Genomic DNA, 20,233 nt, shown 5'->3' on the forward strand with positions numbered 1-20,233 from the left:
CCGTGAGCGAGGACAGCACCGTGTGGAAGGGCCTTGCTCGTTCTCTGAGGGACCAGTGTGGCTCTGTCCCCAGCGTGTGTGGCACCCAGAGCCCGGGGCTCACGCATCCACACCTGCCCTCCCTGTTCACACGGTTCCTTAACAGAAAAACGTCTGTGGTTGATGGAAGCTCCAGAGAGCCCACGTGGCAGAGAGGGGACAGGACCCACCCGTTCCTGGTCACCCTAAAGCAGGTCACCTTCTCCTTGGCACTGTTGGGGTCCAGCTCTGCCACGTGAGGGGTTGGAGCCGTGAGCCTTGTTTCTGAAAGGCGGTGTGGCGGGTGGTGTGGCCCCCGCGGGCCAGAGCAGCAGGTGCGGTCCATCTGGTGCCCGATTTCCCTCGAAGGCGGGGGCGCGGCTCCCTAAGGGCGCCCCCCACCCTGCAGAAGGACCTCGCGGTGGGGTCCTTGCTTTGCACTTCGGGGCGGGCTATTTGCAACGGTGTCAAATCCAAGCGCATGACTAGTAAAGATCAGAAGGTAGACGCACAAATCATTTACTCAAAGGGACCAGATGTCGGTGCCCGTAATGCTGCTGCATTCTAGAACATGCAAGCTGAGAGAGCACCTGGCCCACCCTCTCCTTTGACCCATGAGGAGGTGGAGGCCCAGAGAGGGCAAGTGACTTCCCCAAGACCACACTGTGGGTCGGACGTAACCAGGTCGAGAGTCAGCGCCCTGCCAGTGTCCTCGGCGAAGTGTGTCTCTTTCTGCTGTCATTGTCTGTGTTTGCCTCAGGAACTCAAAGGCCTAAACCTAGTGACCGACCCGGGTTGGAAAGTCAGAGAGCTCGCGTTCCCGAGAACTGAATTGCTTGGGGCTCGGGTAGACGGGGCAGTGACCCGGGGGCCATAACCATTTCTACTGGGGTTGGTTCCAAACCTGTATTGTGGGAGTAGGTCCTCTTCTTTGGCACGTGCCACCCGGGAGGCTGGGAGGCATTTGCACACAGACCTGGGGACGTGCTGGGACGCCAGTCGAATGACGGGGCGTGGCCTCCACCTCAGCACCAGCCTGCCATCCCCGACGTGAAAGAGTCTGTGTCCTGCAGACAGCATGGCACCTGCCCTTCCGGGAAGCCAGATGTCCAGACCCCCTGTCCCGCTTCATCCGTCCTTGTTTGGCACAGAAGCCTTCATGCCAGGAGACGAGCAAATGCCCTGTGGTCACTGTCCCGGCTCACCTGCACCTGGGGGCGGGCTGGGTGCAGTCAGGTGACATGATGGTGCCTGGATCCCACCTGTGGGCTTCCCAGCACGTTCTCCTCCATGCCACCCCGGGTCGTGGCCAGGCCTGCCACCATTCCCAGTGACAGATGGGGCAGCCGAGGGTCAGGGCTGAAGGACTGGCTCGGGGCCCCGTGGCTGTGAGTGCCCTCCGTGCCCAGCTGCCTGATGCCTTTGACTTCCTGCCTCTCTGGTTCCTGTTTTGTGTTTGGGGGTGTGGGGGGAAGGCGATGGGAGGGGCCCGGCTCTCCCTCCCACATTTGAAGACAGGGGTGGGGGGCGGCCGCTGCCTAATGCCTTCTCTCTCCTGACAGGGGCACCCTGGCAAGGAAGGCCCTCCAGGAGAGAAAGGAGGCCAGGTGGGTTCAGAAGAGAGTGAGCAGAGACGACTGTGCCCTTGGTCTGCTGTCTGTGCCCCGGGGTCCCGGCCTGGGGCGGCAGGGACCTCCGCCTAAGTCCCCCGTGACCCCTCCCCACCTCGGTTACCGCACATGGGGGTGCAGGCACCGCCGTGACCTTGGCCACACGCAAGCTGGGTGACTGTGCAGGTTCTCGGCCGGGGGCTCCTGCTGACCTATTGCCCTCGTTTGTTTGGGGGCCAGGACGTGGGGCTTTGAGGCCGGGATGGAGTTTCGAGGTGGCCTGGCCCCCAGGGACTTGCCCGCTGCCCTGTCTGTGGCAGAAGTCGGCCTCTCCGTCCCTTCATGCTCCCGGCCCTCCCCAGGCCCGCACCTGCTCGGGGAGCCGGGGCAGTGAGTGGTCAGCAAGGCCCTCACGCTGTCAAGGGCTCCCTTCCCCAGACGGTCAGCCCTCGTCCCCTTCTCCCAGCCGGAAGCTCTCCCCCGTCACCCGAGGTGCCTCTGCTGGGGGCGCACTTCTTTAAGGGCAGCCCGAAGCAGCAGGGCCCCTCCCCATCTCACGGCCCCCCTCGCACTCCCGAACCTCTGGGCGGCGGCCGCACCTCGGTCCCCGGCAAAAGCCTCAGCAGGAGACACAGCAGGCGTCCCCCGTCCAGTGGGAGCCCCTCCAAGGGTCCGATGTGCGGGGTCCGCTCCGCACGGAGCATGAGGAATTGGCTGCTGGGACGGGAGCTTTCCAGCTGTTGTGGGAGGACCCAGAGCGGACCGGACACGACCACACCCCAGACGGAGCTGACGGTCTTTCCCCTTTCGTTTCAGGGTCCACCCGGCCCCCAGGGCCCCATCGGCTATCCGGGTCCCCGAGGAGTCAAGGTGAGGTTCTGGCAGCTTCGCGCCCTCCTGGAGGCCAAGGCTGGGATTGCGGGCGCAGCAGTCCTGGTCCCCCGGGCGCTCCTGAGGGAAAGGTGGGATCCCGGGACAGGGGGCTGGGACAGGCGAGGGAGTGGCCAGCCAGGGCCAGGAGGGGCTGATCCCGGAGCAGGGGACAGCTCCGGTGCGTCTGTGATGACGTAGGCGTCAGGGCGGTGGCCGCCTGTCCGTCGGTCGGGACGCTGCTCTAGCTATCACCCAGTGCCCGCCCCCTCCCAGGCGCCGCACGGGTACACGCCTCAGCCAAGGGAACAGCCTGTCCCTCTTTCCCCGGGGAAACTCAGAAACGTCCCTTCCGGGCCATTTGCACATCCGGAGCGAGAGAGTCCGTCCCCGTGGATAACACCCGGGAGACCGAGTGCTGGTGAGATGCTCGTGGGAGGTGTCCACTTACCCGCAGTCGTGTTTGCGGTGCCAAGGGGCTCTGGAACCTTGTCAAACGGGGGCACGGAGCTCCAGAGCGATGTCCAAAACACAGGCCCGCCTGTTCCGTCACAGCTAACCGGGTTTGCTTTGAGTTGTGTGATTTAATTTCCAGTCGTGTCGCTCTCTGGGCACCTGGGGCACATTTATACGGAGAGGGATGTGCCCTGAGGAACGTGTTCGGGGGCGGGGGGGGGGTGTTCTTTCCTCCGTAGCGTCTGAAAGCTCTAGGTGATGCTGAGGCCTTAGAAAAGCCAACGGCTCACTTTGTTCCCAAATGTCTTCAACTTGACGTGAAGGGAAACGTATAAATATATACACAAATGCAAGTAGCCCAGCCTGAGGGATTTGCGTGGACACGCCCCTCAGCTCCTGTGCTCGGTCCGCACCGTTGACCGCGCTTCATCCTCCTGGGCGTTTCTGCCCCTCGGACGTGTGCAGCTGGCCTGTGATGTGGGGGATGGAGAATCCAAGACCTCAGTTTTCAGCACCTTGCCCCAAGTTACCCTAAAATCGATGCCTCGGTGGGGACTCAGACCCAGAACTTGCTTATTCCGAACCAAGCGCCCCGAGCCAGACCCCGAGGGGCCCGACGGCATTTCCCCGGAATCCCGATGTTCCGAGGGCCCGAGGGCAGACGGACTTCCCGGGGGCGGGGGGCCGGGGGCCGGGGGCCGGGGGCCCGAGGCAGGGCAGGTTTCTCCCTGAAGCGGGCTCTTACCAGCACGCCTTGTGAGTTTTATCAGGATTGCCTGTGTGGCAGAAATGCCGATTATGTGAGCTCTGTGCGTGTTTATTTTATAAATTCTTGTCGCAAAAGCGTCTGCTGGCTCTGTACACGGCTAATTGCATAATGCTGTGTCTGTGAGCTAAAAGGTGTTTGCTTTAAAATGTTTATGGGGAATGCTCTTATCTTGTCTATCTGATTAAAATTCATTCAGGCCGTGAGCGATCCAGTTAGACTTGGAAGCAGGGAGTGGGAGGAAAAGTGGGGCTGAACGCTCTTTTCGCTGGAGACATGCATTCTCATTTCCTGTGCTTTTGAAAATGACAGTGGAGTCCGCAGCCTGAGGGACAGCAGGCCCAGGGCCGATTCGTGCCCCCCGGGGGACATCTGGAGACCTTTTTGACTGTCACAACTTGGGGGGAGAGACTACCGTCACGCAACGGGTTGGGGGTCAGGGATGCTGTGCGCAGGCAGCCCCTGTGACCCAGCCCCAGATGTCAGCCGTGCCGTGGCCGAGAGATCTGGTCTGTTGGTCTCCTGGCCTCTGACCTGGGTCGGGAAATGGTAGGACTTTGGGTCTGGGAGGGCGTGGGCACAGGAAGCCCACCCCGCCAGCACGGCAAGAGGGAGGAAGCTGGTGCCAGAGCCCCCAGGGCATCGAGGTGTGGGGGTAACCGCACCTCCCCTCTGTCCCGAGGCATCTGGCCGCCTGGGGCCACTGGAGCCCGGGGTGCATCTAGGGGGCGGTCGCCGCCCCCGCTCCCGCCCGGGGGAGGCCGTGCAGTCCAGGCCCGGCCCAGCTCTCAGCGCCTGGCTCCAGCTTTTCTTAGCGCTTCTCCTCAGTTCCTGGAAAAAGGCTTAACACTCTGTGCACAGTTCTTGCCACCAGAGGGCGTCTGGCAGCCCGAGGGTCCCCGCGAGGTGGCCCAGCTGCCCTGCCCGCTGCCTCTGCTGGAACCAGATGGGAGGCCTGGCCTCTCTCCGGGGTCCCGTGGGCAGCTGGCCGCGGTCGGTGTCTGCTCCCTGCTCGGAGGGCCGAGGCTGGGGCCAGTTCCCTCCACTCCACGGGTGGACTTACCTGGTCTGGGCAAGGTGCTAGCGTGGCGGGGGGCGGGGGGTGGGGCTCAGAGGAAAGAGGGTGTGTCCCACCCTTACGGTTCTGGTCTGGCGCAGAGATCTGTCCTGAGCTGGCGTTCAGTGGCACTGGTGCCATTCTATCAATCAGTTTGATGAGCTGTTGCCTACTGTCGCATGTTAGTAATAATAATACAGAATGACAGCGGCCAGACAGCACACAGCTGTTGTGTTTTGAGCACCAACTATGTGCCGGGCACTGTCCTGAGGGCTCGTCTGCATCCCCCTCCCACCAGCAGTAACAGGGCAGTGGTTGTCGTCACCCCCACTTCCCAAATGAGGAAACCGAGGCACTAGGCACCTGGGACGATGTCAGAGGCCACGAGCAGTCTGCCCGATTCCAGAGCCATGCTGAGGCCTCACGTCCCACCGGCTCCCCAGACCTCAGAGAGACGGATGTTTCTGGAAGAGGGCAGATGTCAGCGGGGGACATCTGGGAATATTTGGTGGGGGGAGGCAGGGAGGCAGGGCTCACGTAGGCATGAGGAGAGCCTGCAGGGTCCTCCCTCGGAGACTGGGAGCGTGAGGGAGCTTGTGTGGGTTGGGGGGCTGCGCACTCAGCCCTCCTGGTATTTGGGGCTTCGACCCTTCCCTTTCGAGAGCTCAGGAGAGGCTCCGACCCACCCGACTCACTCTCTTCCCTTCGTGTTTGCCCAGGGAGCTGATGGCATCCGCGGTCTGAAAGGCACCAAGGGCGAGAAGGTGAGTGCCCCCCGCCTCTTCCTGCCACAGAGCTGGTGGCCGGCTGGGTGGCTCCTTCCGTGGCAGCCCTAACAGCTGCTGAGGCTCATGTGGCCTCTGAGTGTGGAGGGACGTGATCCCCCCCGCGGGACAGACTGTTTGCAAAAGGGCAGGCTGTGGGCGCACCTCCTGGCGGGGCTGAGGGTCGGGGGCTTGGCACCCCCCACCCACGGCCAAGGCCAAGGCTCGCCGCTCACCCGCAGAGGCCAGCGGACACCCCAGGCGGATGCCTCGCAAGGCAGCTGGACAACGGGGCCATTGGGGTGCTGGGTGTTCTTCCCTGGGCGGCCCCTCAGGCTGGAGCAGAGCCAGGCGCGGAGGGAAAGAGGTGTCGCCGTGTCCCCCGGCCGCGCCCGGCACGGCTCCTTCCCCGCGGCATCTGCCTGTTCCCGTCCCCGAGCTGGCTCCTCACGTGGCCACGCTGGACAGGGACGGCGCGGACGCTGGGCCCTCTGTGCTGTGGCGATGGCTCAGCCTCGGCCCCGTCTCCGTGCTCAGCCTGGGGGAGCAGGCGCACGCACACTGCCTCGGTTACCCCTGGAGAGCCAGCGGAGGAAGGCAGACCCCTGAGCCGTCATCCTGTGGCCCCTGGAAGCGTGGGGACTGAGGGCCCTCGGGGTCAGGGCCGGGCACACTCCCCGCGGGACAGACGAGGTCCCCACCGGCAGCTCCCGGCTCCCTCAACTCCCCTCATCCCGTTGGCGGGGGCTCCCCAGAGCCCCAGGTTTTGCCACATTTGTCCCATCACTTTTGTCCTTTAGCCAGAGACAGGGCTACCTGAGCGAGTTCTGACGGGGAAGGCCTCTTCTCCAGGAGAGTCACCGCCCCTCTGAGGGCCCCCGGGGGGGCAGCCTGCGGGGTGGGGGTGAGGAGAGCCTCCTGGGACCTAGAGCCCGAGGCCGCTGTGGGTGAGTCCCCGGCATATCACCGGACAGCGGACGCGCACTGCGGGCTGGGGAGAAACGAGTTCGCACCAAGTCCCAGAAGACTGCCTCCCTCTGTGTACCAGCTCCCGGCCGGCCTGGGGCTCAGGACCAGGCCCCCCGATGGGCAAATGAGGTCAGGACGCCGGGCCTGGATGGAGAGGGAGGGCGAGCCAGGCCGCCCCGTGCAAGTACCTGAGGGTGTCTGCGGTTGTCTGCGTGGGGACTCGAGCGCACGGCAGTCCCTGACCCTTGTGGATCCCCAAATACGCGAATAGCAGGAATGTGTCCCCCTGGCCTGGAGGGTGCAGGACTGTGTCACTGAGGGCTGCCCCACAGCCAGACTGCCCGAGCCCTGGGCCCTTCCGTCCCCTCCAGCTCTTGCTGGGCCGGTCTGTGGGGCCCACCGTGGCGGCCGGCTTCTCTGGGGCGTCCTCCCTCCAGCCCCGCCCCGGTGCTCGCCCGTCAGCGGCTACTGGGCCCCAGCGGGGACCAGCTGTGCACAGCTGTGCGGGGTGCAGGGGTGTGGGGGTGGGGGTGGCGGACCACGAGCTCGACCCCACGACTACAGAGAGTTAGAGGGGCGCCCTTCACGAGGGACCGGACTCACTCTCGGAACCCCCCCGCCCGGCACGCCCAGCGCTTGTGTGGCGACAGGGGCTCTGGGCTGGGGGCTGTGTGCGGAGTCGTGGGGGGAGGGGGGCCAGCCGCCCCGGAGGTGGGCTCTACGTGCCGACCCAGGCGCTGCCTTGTCCTTTGTCAGGGTGAAGACGGCTTTCCTGGGTTTAAAGGCGACATGGGAATCAAGGGCGATCGGGTGAGTGTTTTGGGGTGCTGGCGGGGGTTGGGGCTGGGGGTGGGAGGCCAGGGGAGGGCTGCGGCGTTCGGGGCCGCAGGACAGCTTCTCCTAACGAAGGTGACGCCTCTTCGGGGGGTGCTCTCGGCCAGCAGGCAGGAACAGCTGGGAGCCCAGGGGCCTGGCTCTGTGCTTGTCCCCCCACTGGCCCTCAGCTTCCCGCTCAGAGCCAAGGCGGCTCTCGCCTGGCGTGAACACCCGGTCACTGGGGTCACCTGGGGTCACCTGGCCCCTCTGCCCTGTGCCCTGACCTCCGTGCCCAGGGGGTCCGTGGGGACTTGTCTTTTTGCGGCCGACACTCGGGATGGCAGAGCACCTCACTTGGCTCGGAAGAGACGGAGGGAGGGGGCTGCAGAAATGCCGTCCGACCCGGGAGGGCCGGGGTCCCTGCCCGCCCCGACGGCATCTCGGGCCCCCCAGCATCCTCCCGTGATTTTCGGACCCCGAGCAGCTCCTGTGTTCTGTAATCTCATGCTCGGGCATCAGAAGCTGCAAGACAGCAGTTGCTTTTTAATGAATAATTTACCTCCCCGCCCGAGGAAGCTGCTCGTGCTGCAGGGGGATGGGCTTGGCTCCCACGGCAGGCGCCGGGCAGAAAGCTGCTGGCTGTGTCTTCCTCTAAGTGGGGAGAGGGCAGAGCAGATGAAGCGGGAGGAAGGTTCCGGGTCGTCGGCCGGCCGCCACCGCCAGGGCGCGGGCACTTTGAAGGGCCCCGACCCCCTTGAGAGTGAGCGCAGGCCCCGGGCAGGAGGGCGGGAGGTGCCCGAGCCACCCGCGTGGGCACAGCTGTGGCGGCAGCTGGACGCGCACCTGGACAGACGGCTGTCGGCCGCCGTGCGGCTGCCGTAACTGTTCCCCGGCAAAGCTGGCCTGCAGGTGCCTTTTCAGAACGTGCCAGCCCCGGAGAGCCCCACGCGCCTGGCGCCGTGTCACAGACTAAAAAGGCAGAGGCAATCTTGGCCTCTATCAAAGGCGGAGGAACGAAAGAGAGAGATTCATTTCACAGTCGTGTCCCAGTTATGTTCCTGCTAAAGACAGCCCTTCTAGAACTTTCTCCATGGTGACGGGACTCTGCCCCACATCTGAGGGGCCTCTCTCTCTCTGGCTGGCGAACGTCCTTTTTATGCTGCCTCTGACAATGCCGTGCACACGCTCGGGGTCCACATCACGAGGGTCCATCTCTGAAAGAGATTGCACAAAGGATGTCCGGAGGTCACACTCCAGGCTCCGCGGGCAGGCCTGCCGTTGGAATTGGGTGAGGGTGGGACTGGCAGCAGGGACACTTCCTCAGCCAGGGAGCGGAGAAACTTCTGCCCCGAGCGTGACCTTTCCTAGGTGCTCAGTTAATGTGTGAAGGGTCCTTTTGTTGGAAGAACATTTCTTAGGGACCGAGAGTCCTGGGCCCGCGGACACACTGGACATTACGAATAAGGAAGTTATTGGTCCTTCGTTTCCCGTGGGACACCCATCGTTGCTGTGGGGGGTACGGCTGTCTTCCAGCTGCCGCTGGAAGCCAGTGATCAGAGCGAGACCCGGCAGTGAGCAGAGGGCCGGGGGGGGGGCGGGGGGGGGGGCGGCGCTCAGAGGCCGGGCCGGCGCTGCCGTGGACCTCGGCAAGCCCCCAGACCCCCGGTCGTGTCCGGGCCCAGGCTGGACCGCAGCGAAGTTGGTTGGGGCAGCGTTGAGGACCCTTCCGTCTCTGGGACACGTCACGTGGTCTCCTGTGTGCCTGCCAGGCCCAGACCCCTGGGCGGCGGGGGCTGCATCCCATCCCTGCTTTGAGGAAAAAGGCACCGTCCTGCGCACAGGTTGTCCTGATCTATTTGGGCAAGGAGCGGTTGAGAGCTCCGGGGTTAACCAAAGTCACCTCAACCGAGAGGGACTCATTTGGAGAAGCAGGAGCGTGCAGCCTGGAGAAGGAACTTCCCACCGCTGTGCAGAGGGGCGGCGTGGCCATTCAGCAGAGCCCCACAGCTTGCGCCGCGGTGCTCCCGTCTCGTCGGACAGGGGCGGGTGCCGTGCTCTTGAGGCCGCCTGGTGCGCCAAGCGGGCTAAGCGGCTCCTACCCCAAGATCTGACCTGGGACCCGGACTCTCGGGCCCAGAACGGCCATGGGAGTCATGTGGTGGGGGGTGGAGACTGGGGGTTCTTCCTCACCTTCTCTTTTCTGACCTGCAGGGGGAGATCGGCCCCCCTGGTCCCAGAGGAGAAGATGGCCCTGAAGGCCCGAAGGGTCGTGGAGGTCCAAACGGCGACCCGGGTCCTCTGGGACCCCCTGGGGAGAAGGTATGTGACGGGAAGGATGCTCACTGCCTCCCGGGGACAGACCCTTCTGACGGCCTTGGGTGGCCAGGCTGGTGACTCTGCCGGGCTGAAGCCCCCAGATGGGGCCAGGTGTAATCTGAGTCGGGTCCTGTCCCACGTGCTCCCCCGGCACCCTGGCCACCCTTCCTGGCGAATTCGTCCGTCGCTAGGCCAGTCCTTTCCTTGTCCCGAGCTAGGTCTCTCTGAGCACCTTGCCAGGCCAGTGCCCTGAGAGGGCTCCTTCCTCCGGGTGCCCCAGAGCTTGGGGACCGAGCCCCGGCACCCAGGGCATCATCTTTCATGCAGGGACTCTCCACAGGCCCCTGTCCTTACACCTGTGCCCCCCGCCCCCCTGCCCCCTGCTGTGGCGCTGGCCCAGGAACGGGCGCTCAGAGTGCACCAGACATCCGCCCTGTCTTGCCCCGAGGACTCTTTTACAAAAGGGCTCGACAGAATCTCACAGATAAAGAGTTCCTCCGTTGGAGATTTGCCTCAGCCATGGCCGTGTCTCCTCCTGCCTCCCGTCCGGGCAGGGATTTTCGGGGGAGACGGCTTCCCAGGGGGCAGGCAGCGGCCTCTCCGTGTCCTTTCTCGGCTGGAAGAAAATGGATGGAGAGGTAAGGTGCTGGCCAGATAACACAGCCCCTTCTTTTTCCCCAGGGAAAACTCGGAGTGCCGGGATTACCAGGTTACCCGGGAAGACAAGGGCCCAAGGTAACTTATGAGAGTATCGGGTGTTCGGACACCCACGGCCCCGGGGGAGGCTGCTGTGGCGAAACCCAGCGTCGCCCCAGCTGTCTCCCCCAGGCTCTGCCCTGGCCACAGCCTGCGCGTTAGCCTGGTTGGGTTGGAAGGAGGGGCTGGCAGTCGGGCCTTTCGGAGAAGGGGGCAGAGCCAGCCTGAGCCGAGGGCCGTGCGAGGCGAGGCGTCCCCTGCACCTCTGCCCGCTGCTTTCTCTGCACCGAGGACTCGTGAAGCCTCTCTCACCTCTGCTCCGCACTGGAGATTTGAAGGTTATTTGCTCATAACAGCGTAAAGGGAGATGAAACCTTCCTTCCATGAAATCATGTTCTGCTTTAAGTGAAACATCTCCTCCAGGCCTTGGAAATCATTTAACACGTTATTTTTTTCCCCAAATCTCACCTTTTATTATTCATGGTTCTTCTTTAAAAAATAACCAGCTGTCTGCACCGGAGACATAATTAGCGGTGCAGGAGAGTTCCTGTCTCTCCCGGCTTTGCTTGCGTCGTTCTGCCTCCCCGGCTTCAGCGCCTTTCCAGGCTCCCAGGCTCAGGCTCGTTCCCGGGAAGGGCCCCGTGGGCTGCCTGTCCCCCTGGATATTTCCATTCTGGCTGAGGAATCAGCAGTCCTTCCCGTGGAATGCTAATATCCACTTGGGGCGGGTGGGCCCTCGCCCCGTATGCGGGGAGGCAGTTTGCAGTGAAACGGGAATTTGTTCGGGGTCCCACGGTAGCGTGCTGAGTGCGGCTGTGACGTGGCCGTGCCCCCCGCGTCTTGGAGCAAGAGGGGCTGACGGACAGGCCTTTTGTCCTGAAGTATATGTCCTCTGAGGGGAGGAGAGGAGAGAAGTCCGGGGGTGTGTGGGCCAAGTTCAGGCAGTGTCCTCGGAAGGCAAGGGAATAAAACTTTGAGCTGCCTGGCAGTTTTTTTTAAATTAATTAATTTAGAGAGAGACAGAGACAGTGCCAGCAGGGAAAGGACAGAGAGAGGGAGAGAGAGAATCCCAAGCAGGCCCCATGCTGCCAGTGCAGAGCCTGACGCAGGGCTTGACCCCGTGCAACTGTGAGATTATGACCTGAGCCCAAACCAAGTCAGACGCTTAAGGGACTGAGCCACTCAGGCGCCCCGCCTGGCAGTTTTCAAGGTCCTCAGGAGTGTCTGGACATGCCACCGTGTCCCAGCACCCGCACTGAGCTCTGTGGGACCTGCACCCGGGTGTCCGGGGCAGTCTCCTGCCTGGATTGGCAGGTGGACGTAGGGGTGCAAGGTTTGGAAATTCGCGAACTTTTCATGGTCTGAGCGCACATTCAGGTCAGGATTTTTAGCCACCGGAGAGTCGAGGCCCGCTGAAGACAGTAGCCACCTCCCACGGGCACGGGAAGTGCCCGAGTGTCACGGGGAAGCTCACGTCGTAGTTGTCTGGGTATTACCCACATCAAAGTCCCCAAGTGTCTCTTTTGTCTACGTGCCCCTCGTAGGTTTCTAGAATTAAAAAGCTGTTAGTTGTTAGAGCCAGTGCATAGATTTGCATTAACTTCTCACTCTACAACCCGCCATGCTTTATTTAGAGGTGTTCTGGGAAGATAACAAAACATGACAACAAGACGCAGCAAACAAAATGTCATGAATGTGAGATCCACACATCCCTTCCAGTTCATTCTCAGGAATCTGTGTGCCCTGTTCTTCGCAGATACCAGCATTTGAAGACATGAGTGTTCAGAGGGGGAGAAGGGGGAAGTGTGGTTAAGACTCAGCTTTGGTTTTTAGATTTGGACTCTATGAGATGCCTAGGAAATATTTCTTGAGTGAGTGGGTGACGGATGGATGGTGAATGGTGGGTTGGTGGGTGGGCGGTTGACGTTTGTATAGGCGGATAGTTGGATGGATGGGTGAGTGGATGGATGATGGGTGGATGGCTGGCTGAATGGACAGATGGTTGGATGGATGGATGGATGGATGGATGGATGGATGGTGTTTGAGTGGGTGGACAGATTGGTGGATAGTTAGATGGGTGGATGGCTGGCTGGGGGCGGGGTGGTGGGTATATGGTTGGGCAGAATGGATGGATGGTTGGCTGAGTGGATGGAGGGGTAGGTGGATAGTTGGATGGGATGGATATATGGGTAGATGGGTAGATGGGTAGCTGGATGGTTGGGTGGGTGAATGAGTGGATGGGTGGGCGGATGGACGGATGGATGAATGGATGGATGGAAGGGTAGAAGGTGGATGGATGGATGGGTGGGGGGTGAGGGGGTGGGTCGGGGGTGGGTCGGTGGAGCTCGTGTCTGAGGCCGTGAACCGTAAGCTGCTGCTGGCACACGCAGCATAGCTGATTCTCTGGCCCAGCTCTCGTGCTTCCTTATGAGTCACCTCTCTTTCAGGGTTCTATCGGATTTCCCGGCTTTCCTGGTGCCAACGGAGAGAAGGGCGGCAGGGTAAGGACAGCCTGGCCTCCGGTCAGGTGGCTCGCTCCACTGCCTTGGTATTCAACGGGTGCATTTTCTGGCACGTCCTGTTTGCTCTCACCCACTTTGCTGCCCAAACCGCTTTCCAGATGGCGGACCTTAAGCCCGTGGCCTTCAGCACCAAGCGCTGGAGACTCCCCGCACACGGGGCTGGGTGGTGGTGGGCTGTAGGGCAGCGGCGGGAGGGGAGGGCATGCTTTCTGACCGACACCGCGACCCCGACAGCTCCTCAGGCCGTGAGCGAAACCCGAGTCTTTCAACCCGAGGGCCTTTCCTCCGGGCGAATTTTTAAAGGAAGGGAAGGAGGAAAAAGGAGCGTGTTGCCTACCCTGCCGGTCCAAATTCAGGAAGCTCTTCCCCCCTCGTCATTCCCAAGCTGCCGTTGCCCCAGGGCACCTGCCCGGTGCCCGATGCTGTGGTTCACTCCGTTGTCACCATGGGCAGTGGCGTTCTGAAGGGCTGGGCTGAGGAAGCCACGCCCCCCACGCCGCCCTGACCGCCCCCTGCTCCAGGCCTTCTGTCGGGGAAATTACAGGGCGCTCTCTGAGCATTGCCGCCCGGGACGCAGGATCGAGGGGGTCCTCTTGGTCGTTCAGTTCTGAGCTGGTTGTCCACAGGCATGTGGGGGCAGAGAGGCCGGGTTGCGAGACGTGTGCAGGGCGTACCTTGGGGCGGGGAGGACCCCAGACCTCGGAGGAAGGACTGCCGCTTTTGCGGGAACTGGGACAGGCCCGGCCCTTTCCCCTGCGCCCACGCTGTTGCTCCTGGCACAGGAGGGCTGCGTCTTCCCAGAGAGACCCCTGCCCCGATCTGTCCTCACCGCGTCTGAGCAGAGACGGTGAGCTCTCCCGAAAAACGGAGAGAGACCTCAAGCCAGCCCAACCCGCGTAAACAAACGTGTACGTGCCCGATGCCTGAGGTAGATAGAAAACGGGGAACTGCCCTCAGTGCGAGGAGACGGCGTGAGCACGGGGACACTGTCGTCATCTGCAGCTGGACCTGATCTCCACGCGCATCTACCTGTTCACCTGCACGTACATCTGCGAGCGTGTCTGTCTGGCTCTTCCTTGTCTGTCGCTGTCCGTGTACCCATCCGCCTCCCTACCTGTCTGTCTGACCTCCAGAGAGAGTCTGACGGACGCCTTTGGGGAAAGCTGCCCTCTGGAATACTCACAGAGGCCGCTGTGAAGGGTGGGCCAGGGTCCGGGAAGCATGGGGGTGATAAGGGAGTGGCTTCTGTGCTGGTGGCGGCCTCCTGACCTTTGACACCAGCTCGTGGCGAGACTCTCCTAGAGGGGCCGCGATGTTCGGCATTTGGTCGTGTGATTTGGCCACAGCCCCTGTCCGTGGAGGAGCCCGCTGGGGCCAGGGATCAAGGCCCCGTCGGGATGGGTCGCGTGGGGCCGTGGAGGCCTGGCCGGCGCCCTAGGGCCGGCACTCGGGCCCAAGCCCCGCTCTTCTCTCCCCGCCCCTGTAGAGCTACTCAGCTTCCTGAGCTCAGAGGGGCAGAGAGATGCCCGGGTACCCCCCCCCCAAGCCCCACGGGCCGTTATCCCCATGCGTCGGTGCTGGGGGTCACCAGGGACGCCACCGAAAACAGATGTGGTTGCAGAACGGGGGAGCATGGGTCCAGAAGCTTTGCTCTTGTGAGGTTTGGCTCCTGGTTCCCAGGACCTAAAGCAGAGACGCAAGGAAACGATGCTGGGAATTTACGGGGCTTTTCCAAGCTGCCTGTGGTGGTTGCTGTATTCGGAGGCCACCTTGGTGGGGGCAGGCCCTGAGGACAACGATGTCAACTTTTACAAAAGGCAACGGCTCGGGCAAGGGCCAAGTAGGACCGGCAAGCACGTTCGCGCATATCGTGGGAGAAATATTCCCTGTGCCCCTCCCGGGTGTTGGGGGCACAGAGGCAAGCGGAGGACGTGGGATCTAGAGGAAAAGGCCAAGTCCGTCCCTGGGAAGCGTCCAAGATGGCCCTGCACACAAGTGAACCACACAGATGGCTACAGTTTCACGAGCACGTCCTGTCAGGAGACCTGGACCATTCACGGCTCAGCTCATGGGCTCCCCACGCCCTCCCCGGGGGCGACTGAGGACCCACATCCCTGCACGGGAGAGGAACCCCGGAATTATGCACGTCTGTCCCCCCCCACATATCTCCTGAGAGAGATGTCTTTATTCTGGAACCTTCCCCAGGAAAGGAAGAGGAAATTTTTTCCCAGTGACAGTGACCTTCCCGGTGCCCTGGTGGTTTGCAACTCTTCCTTGATCGCCGATCCTGGCAATCCGGCTGGCTCGCTGACCCTTCCAGACCAAGTTATGGGGTCATTCTTGCCAGCCTGTCACTGTGTCCCTCCCTCCCTCCCTCCCTCCATCCGTCCATCCACGCAGCTCTCCCTCCATCCAAATGGCATTAGTTGAGCACCTCCCCTGTCCCCACATGTCAGGTGCTCTTGGAGCCCTGGGGACAGAGCCACAGAAGCCCAGATCCCTGCCCTCGTGGAACTTGCCTTCCAAGGGTGGGGACAGGGAGCAAGTCTGTAAAGCAGATGGTGTGGCGGATGGCGGAGCGTGCTCAGGGACAAACCAGATGTGCTGGGGAAGGGGGGGCGGTTGACTGCAGAGGTAGGGAGGGCTCAGGGACAGCCTGGAGGGGCGGAGGTGGGCTGGGCCTCACAGATGCCCGGGACAAAGGACTGAGGCCTGAGCAGGGGGCAGAGTGGGGGGGGGAGAGACAAGGGGACGGTGAACAGGTGGTGGGGGCAAAAGGGTGGTGTCCCCGGGGCCTCAAGGCCACCCCCATGGGGCATGGTCCGTCTTGCCACGTGACTGAAGGCACCAGCCACATTGAAAATGTCATCCCTGAGAGTCCCAGTTGGAAATCATGGAGGAGAGGGACACAGGCAGGGGTTCCGTGGTGCCTGCTCCCGCCGCTCCTGAGCCATCTGCGGACCGGGAGGGCGGCTCTGCGGGGCTGGTGGCTGAGGGGCCCGGGAGGCCGGAGTCCAGAGATGCACCTGTGCTTGGCTTCTCGGCCGGAGCAGGGCCGTTTCTGGGACTGCGCATCCCCCGTGAGGACATGAGGACAGGCGCTCACAGGCGAGTCACCAAGCAGACCGTGGACGGGGCGGTTCCTGTTGAGCAGCATCCGTCCGTCTCTGGTTCAGTTTACAGGGAAACCCTTGGGCAGCAGGCTCACCCGGGAGGCCGGGGCTGAGCCTCGGTCCTGCCCTCTGTGCCCGGGCTCACGGGTGTGGGACTTGGCGGAGAAGACGCGCGGCTGGACGCACCCACGGACGCCAACAAGTAGCCGGGGCTGGCCCGGCGTCCACGCTGGTAAAAGCCAACAGCGCGAAGAAAGCAGATGTTGCATTAATGTTCGTATGCAAATATTTATTTGGAGCCAAAGGCTATCGCCAGGTAATTAAAGCAGGGAAACCAGAGTGCATTCTTGGAAGGACACATAATCACCTCGTCACCGTAAACCGTTGTATTAAATTCACTCCAAGACGGCAGACGGCACAGAGCAGTTTTGATTCCAGCAGCGAGCAAGTCAAAGCTGGGGAGAGACGGTGCGGCAGGTGGCCTTCGCGGCTCAGCTCCGTCTTGGGCTTCGTCTCTCGAAATCGGAATAAAGTTCTGGAAGATGAATCGGGAGGCGGTGGGGACACCGGGATGGCGGTCCGCCCGTTGCTTCTGCGCGCTGCGGGTGAACCGCGGTTACCCGTTACCCAAGCTCTGCTTCCGAGAAAAACAAATGTGGCGCATCTGTTTTCCGTGGTTTGGAAAATGCAAAACAACACCGCCAAGAAAAAGGAGTCTAGGTTCTACGAGAAGAGCAGCCGATGACTTTGGGTGTATGATTTATATATGGAGCCGCAAGTTTGCTTGACTGTGGAGCCTGTTGAAAATTTAATGGCTAATATTCGGAACTGTAGCAAAAGTAAATTATGTATGAAAGGGGTTGCGGTAATGATCCCCCTCGCCCCCGCCACTGAGAGAGATGGAGAAAGGGAGGGAGAGGGCGGGCGGGAGGGGAAGTGGGGGGTGTTGATGCTTGCGGAAAGGAAACCAGATAGGGCGGTAAACATCCATCAGACTGCAGGGAGAAAATTGGATTTCTACAGGCCTGTGCGGAAACACAAAGCTCTGTGTATCGAATGTGCAGTGAAGTCCCCTCGGCCTGAAAAATCTCCTGGAGAAGCACAGACAAGGAGAGCAGACCTTCCCGGCTTCTGTTTCCGAGCTCTCTCCCCGTAACCCAGGAGAGGGCCACCACCCAGGCCGTGGCAGGGGTCTCTGACAAGTGACTGACCAGCCGCTTCTTTCTCTGGTTCTAGGGCACACCTGGGAAGCCAGGACCACGGGGGCAGCGAGGCCCGACGGTAACCACCCTCTGGGCTTCCAGAAGCGGGAGCACATTGCAGGGGGCATGCTCGGTGGGAGGGGGAGGGAGGTGTCCAGGGCTGGGAGGATTCGAGCTCACCTTTCCTCTCTCCCCCCCGTGCAGGGTCCGAGGGGCGAACGGGGCCCCCGGGGCATCACTGGGAAGCCCGGCCCCAAGGTAGGTTTTCAGTGACTTCTGGGGCATCAGCCACGCCACCCACACGTGGAGCACCTGTGGGTGATCCGTGGCCTTTTTGTTGGGAGAAAAAAAAGGAAATTTGCTTGAGGGTATTTAGGAAGGAGCCGGGCCAGCAGCCCTCGGACAGGTCAGGTTGAGTTGCATCACGTGCCTCAGCCCCGACGGAGCCGTGGCGGGAAGGGCCACCCCACACTGGGACCTCCGCAGCCTTAGGGGACCGGGCCCCCGGGCTTTGCACAAGTGCTGAGCCATCCGGGTACCCCACCATCCGGTTCTGGTGGGGAGGGCCCGTTTCTACCTCCTGCCTCAGAGGGAGAGCCCGAGCCTGTCCCTTACGTCCCCTCCTCCCGTTTTCTCAGCGTGGAAACGTGACAGCCAAGCAGGCCCTCCCCGTTCGGCCGGGACGCCATTCCAAAGTGCGCTCCCACCGAGGGACGTGGGCCTTCTGCTCGGCTGGGGTGCAGAGCTGGCCCCCCGGCTAGTGGGATGTGTCCACCGGGGGGTACAGAACATTCTCCCGCGCTGAGTGCCGGTGCGTCCCACGTTTCCGTACAGGGATTAACGCTCCCCTGCACGAGCGAGTGATACCACGGCACAGCCGTTGTCACCGCTTGTGGGGGCCCCGGGGCAGATGCCTGGGTCCTATCGCCATGTGACTTTTCGACACACTTCCTGGTGGGAGCGTGGCCTTTGTCCCTCCGCAGGGGGCTCTTCTCGGGGAAATGTCACAGCCCCATGGATAGCAGCTCAGGGTCTGATGACAAGACAGGTGGCCTTTGGGAGCGTGGATCGGCGGCTGGCGCCCTCTGCCCTTTCCTGGAAGTCCTGGTGACCCGCGCCTGTGCCCGTGTGCCGTGTGTGACTGACGTCCCGTGATGTCACGGGCCAGTGTTCTGTCACAGGCAGTGATGATAAAGATCATCGTGGTGAAGCTGTTTTTTCTGTGTCCCTCCCTTCCTAGGGCAACTCTGGAGGCGACGGCCCCGCTGGCCCTCCGGGTGAACGGGTGAGCACCGTGAACACGCGGGCCTCTGCCAACATCTCTGGGGAGGCAGCCTGCCTTAAATGTCCCTCCCCGTTTCTTCCCGGGGTGGGCTGGGGAGAGGGAGGCGTGTCTCCAGTCCTACCGAAGGAGAGGGTTTTCCTAGGATCCCAAAGCGGGTCAGTGATAGCCTTCGCTGGGAGTGAGGTCTCTTGCCTGTCGAAGCGGGCGGCCCCCTCCCCCGGCCCTCGGCCCCAAGCTGCCCCCCTCAGCTCCCCGGACTGACCTCCTTTGTTGCGTTGGCGGGGGGCAGGGGGCTGGAATAAATGGAGAAAGGGTCCGGGGGAGCACAAAGAGACTTTGCTCGGAGAACCAAGGACTCGGGAGGACCATGGTGGGGTCTCCTGGTTCCCCACGCACTGGGGAAAGGACATCTGTGCTCAGCTGGCCGTTCTCTATCCGCAGGGACCCAACGGACCCCAAGGACCCACCGGTTTCCCTGGACCCAAGGGCCCTCCTGTGAGTAACGTGTTTTCCTTGCTGGGCCGGTGGGAGGGGCGTCGGCGGGGAAACTGGAGAGAGCCGCTTTTTGGAAGCGCGGACCTCTCTCCCATTTGGGCGGACACGATCTTGTAGTTGGGTCCAGTGTGAGTGTCCCGGGCCACCGTTGCAAATTACCACCAACTCGGCCACTTGAGACAGCAGAAACGTGCTGTCTCGCAGTCTGGAGGCCAAGAGGCCAAGATCAGGGGTTGGCGGGGCCGGTTCCTCCTGGGGGGCTCTGGGAGAGACCGCCCCCTCCCCGCCCCGCTCCCGGCTTCCCGTGGTTGCTGGCCGACCGCGGCTTGTACGCCCTTCACTCGGTCTCTACCTGCACCCTAACGTGGCGCCTCCTCTGGGGGTGTCCCTGGGTCGTCACGCCCCCGTCTTGCTGTGAGGACACCAGCCACCGACTTTGGGAACACCCCAGTGCAGTGTGACCTTGCGTCGGTGACGTCTGCAAAGCCCCCATTTCCAAACGAGGTCACCTTCGCAGGTGCGGGGCGGCTAGCACTTCCCCCTGTATTTTGGGGGCACAGTCCAAGTCAGCACAGGCAGAGCGCACTCTGTTACACCCCAGAAGGAAAGATGCCTGACCGTGGGCACTGTCGCCAGACGGACATGCTGGGGGTCAGCGGCCAGGACAAGGCGGACCCGGGTCCCCGTGCTGCTGCCTGTGCGTCCCACGGCTGCACCTCTCCCTGCCTCAGTTTCTCCCCTGGGAGGGGAAGTGTGGCGCTCGGGAAGGCTGCGCAGGTTCGGGAGGTGACGCACAGGTGCTGGGTCCCCACGTGACACTTGGTCACTGTGACCCTCGCAGGAGCTTTCTCTGAAGCGAGGTGGCTGTGTTCGTCCCCTTGTTTGGTCTGAAATCCCAAAGGTGCGCGCCTCTCAGAACTGAATGCAACTTCTTCCCTTTGCCTCTTCCTTCAGGGCCCTCCGGGCAAGGACGGGCTCCCGGGACACCCTGGACAGAGAGGAGAGACCGTGAGTATTGGCAGCGTGGGGGACACGGGGACACGGGGACGCAGGCTGGCCCGGCCTCTCCCACAGCCCCGCCCGTGGGCACGCCTCCTCGGCCCCGTGGGCTCGGGAGAAAGTGGCCAGCCTCGGGAAGGCCCCTGAGGTGGCGGCCATCTTCCGCTGACTCGGGGTGAGCCTGCCTGCGGACGGCCCCGTGCAGGCCAGCGGTGGCTCTGTGTGCGCAGAAGGCCGGTGCCGGTGCCCAAGGTGTCCCGGCAACTTCGGTCCAGGGTC

The 20,233-nt window shown here is 62.5% G+C and overlaps 1 protein-coding gene across 2 annotated transcripts in view; it reads left to right on the top strand.

The window, feature by feature from the left end:
* Positions 1–20,233, top strand: part of COL5A1 (collagen type V alpha 1 chain) — a 149,360-nt gene that overhangs the window by 91,935 nt on the left and 37,192 nt on the right. For both annotated transcript variants that reach the window (XM_042965314.1, XM_042965315.1), the window contains exons 26-37: positions 1,581–1,625; positions 2,445–2,498; positions 5,497–5,541; positions 7,267–7,320; positions 9,538–9,645; positions 10,324–10,377; positions 12,786–12,839; positions 17,210–17,254; positions 17,380–17,433; positions 18,416–18,460; positions 18,902–18,955; positions 19,910–19,963. In XM_042965314.1, coding sequence (XP_042821248.1) covers positions 1,581–1,625; positions 2,445–2,498; positions 5,497–5,541; positions 7,267–7,320; positions 9,538–9,645; positions 10,324–10,377; positions 12,786–12,839; positions 17,210–17,254; positions 17,380–17,433; positions 18,416–18,460; positions 18,902–18,955; positions 19,910–19,963 — 666 coding nt within the window. The remainder of the gene's footprint in view (positions 1–1,580; positions 1,626–2,444; positions 2,499–5,496; positions 5,542–7,266; positions 7,321–9,537; positions 9,646–10,323; positions 10,378–12,785; positions 12,840–17,209; positions 17,255–17,379; positions 17,434–18,415; positions 18,461–18,901; positions 18,956–19,909; positions 19,964–20,233) is intronic.

Source organism: Panthera tigris, chromosome D4 (genome assembly GCF_018350195.1).
Source record: "Panthera tigris isolate Pti1 chromosome D4, P.tigris_Pti1_mat1.1, whole genome shotgun sequence".
Classification (NCBI taxonomy): Eukaryota; Metazoa; Chordata; class Mammalia; order Carnivora; family Felidae; genus Panthera; species Panthera tigris.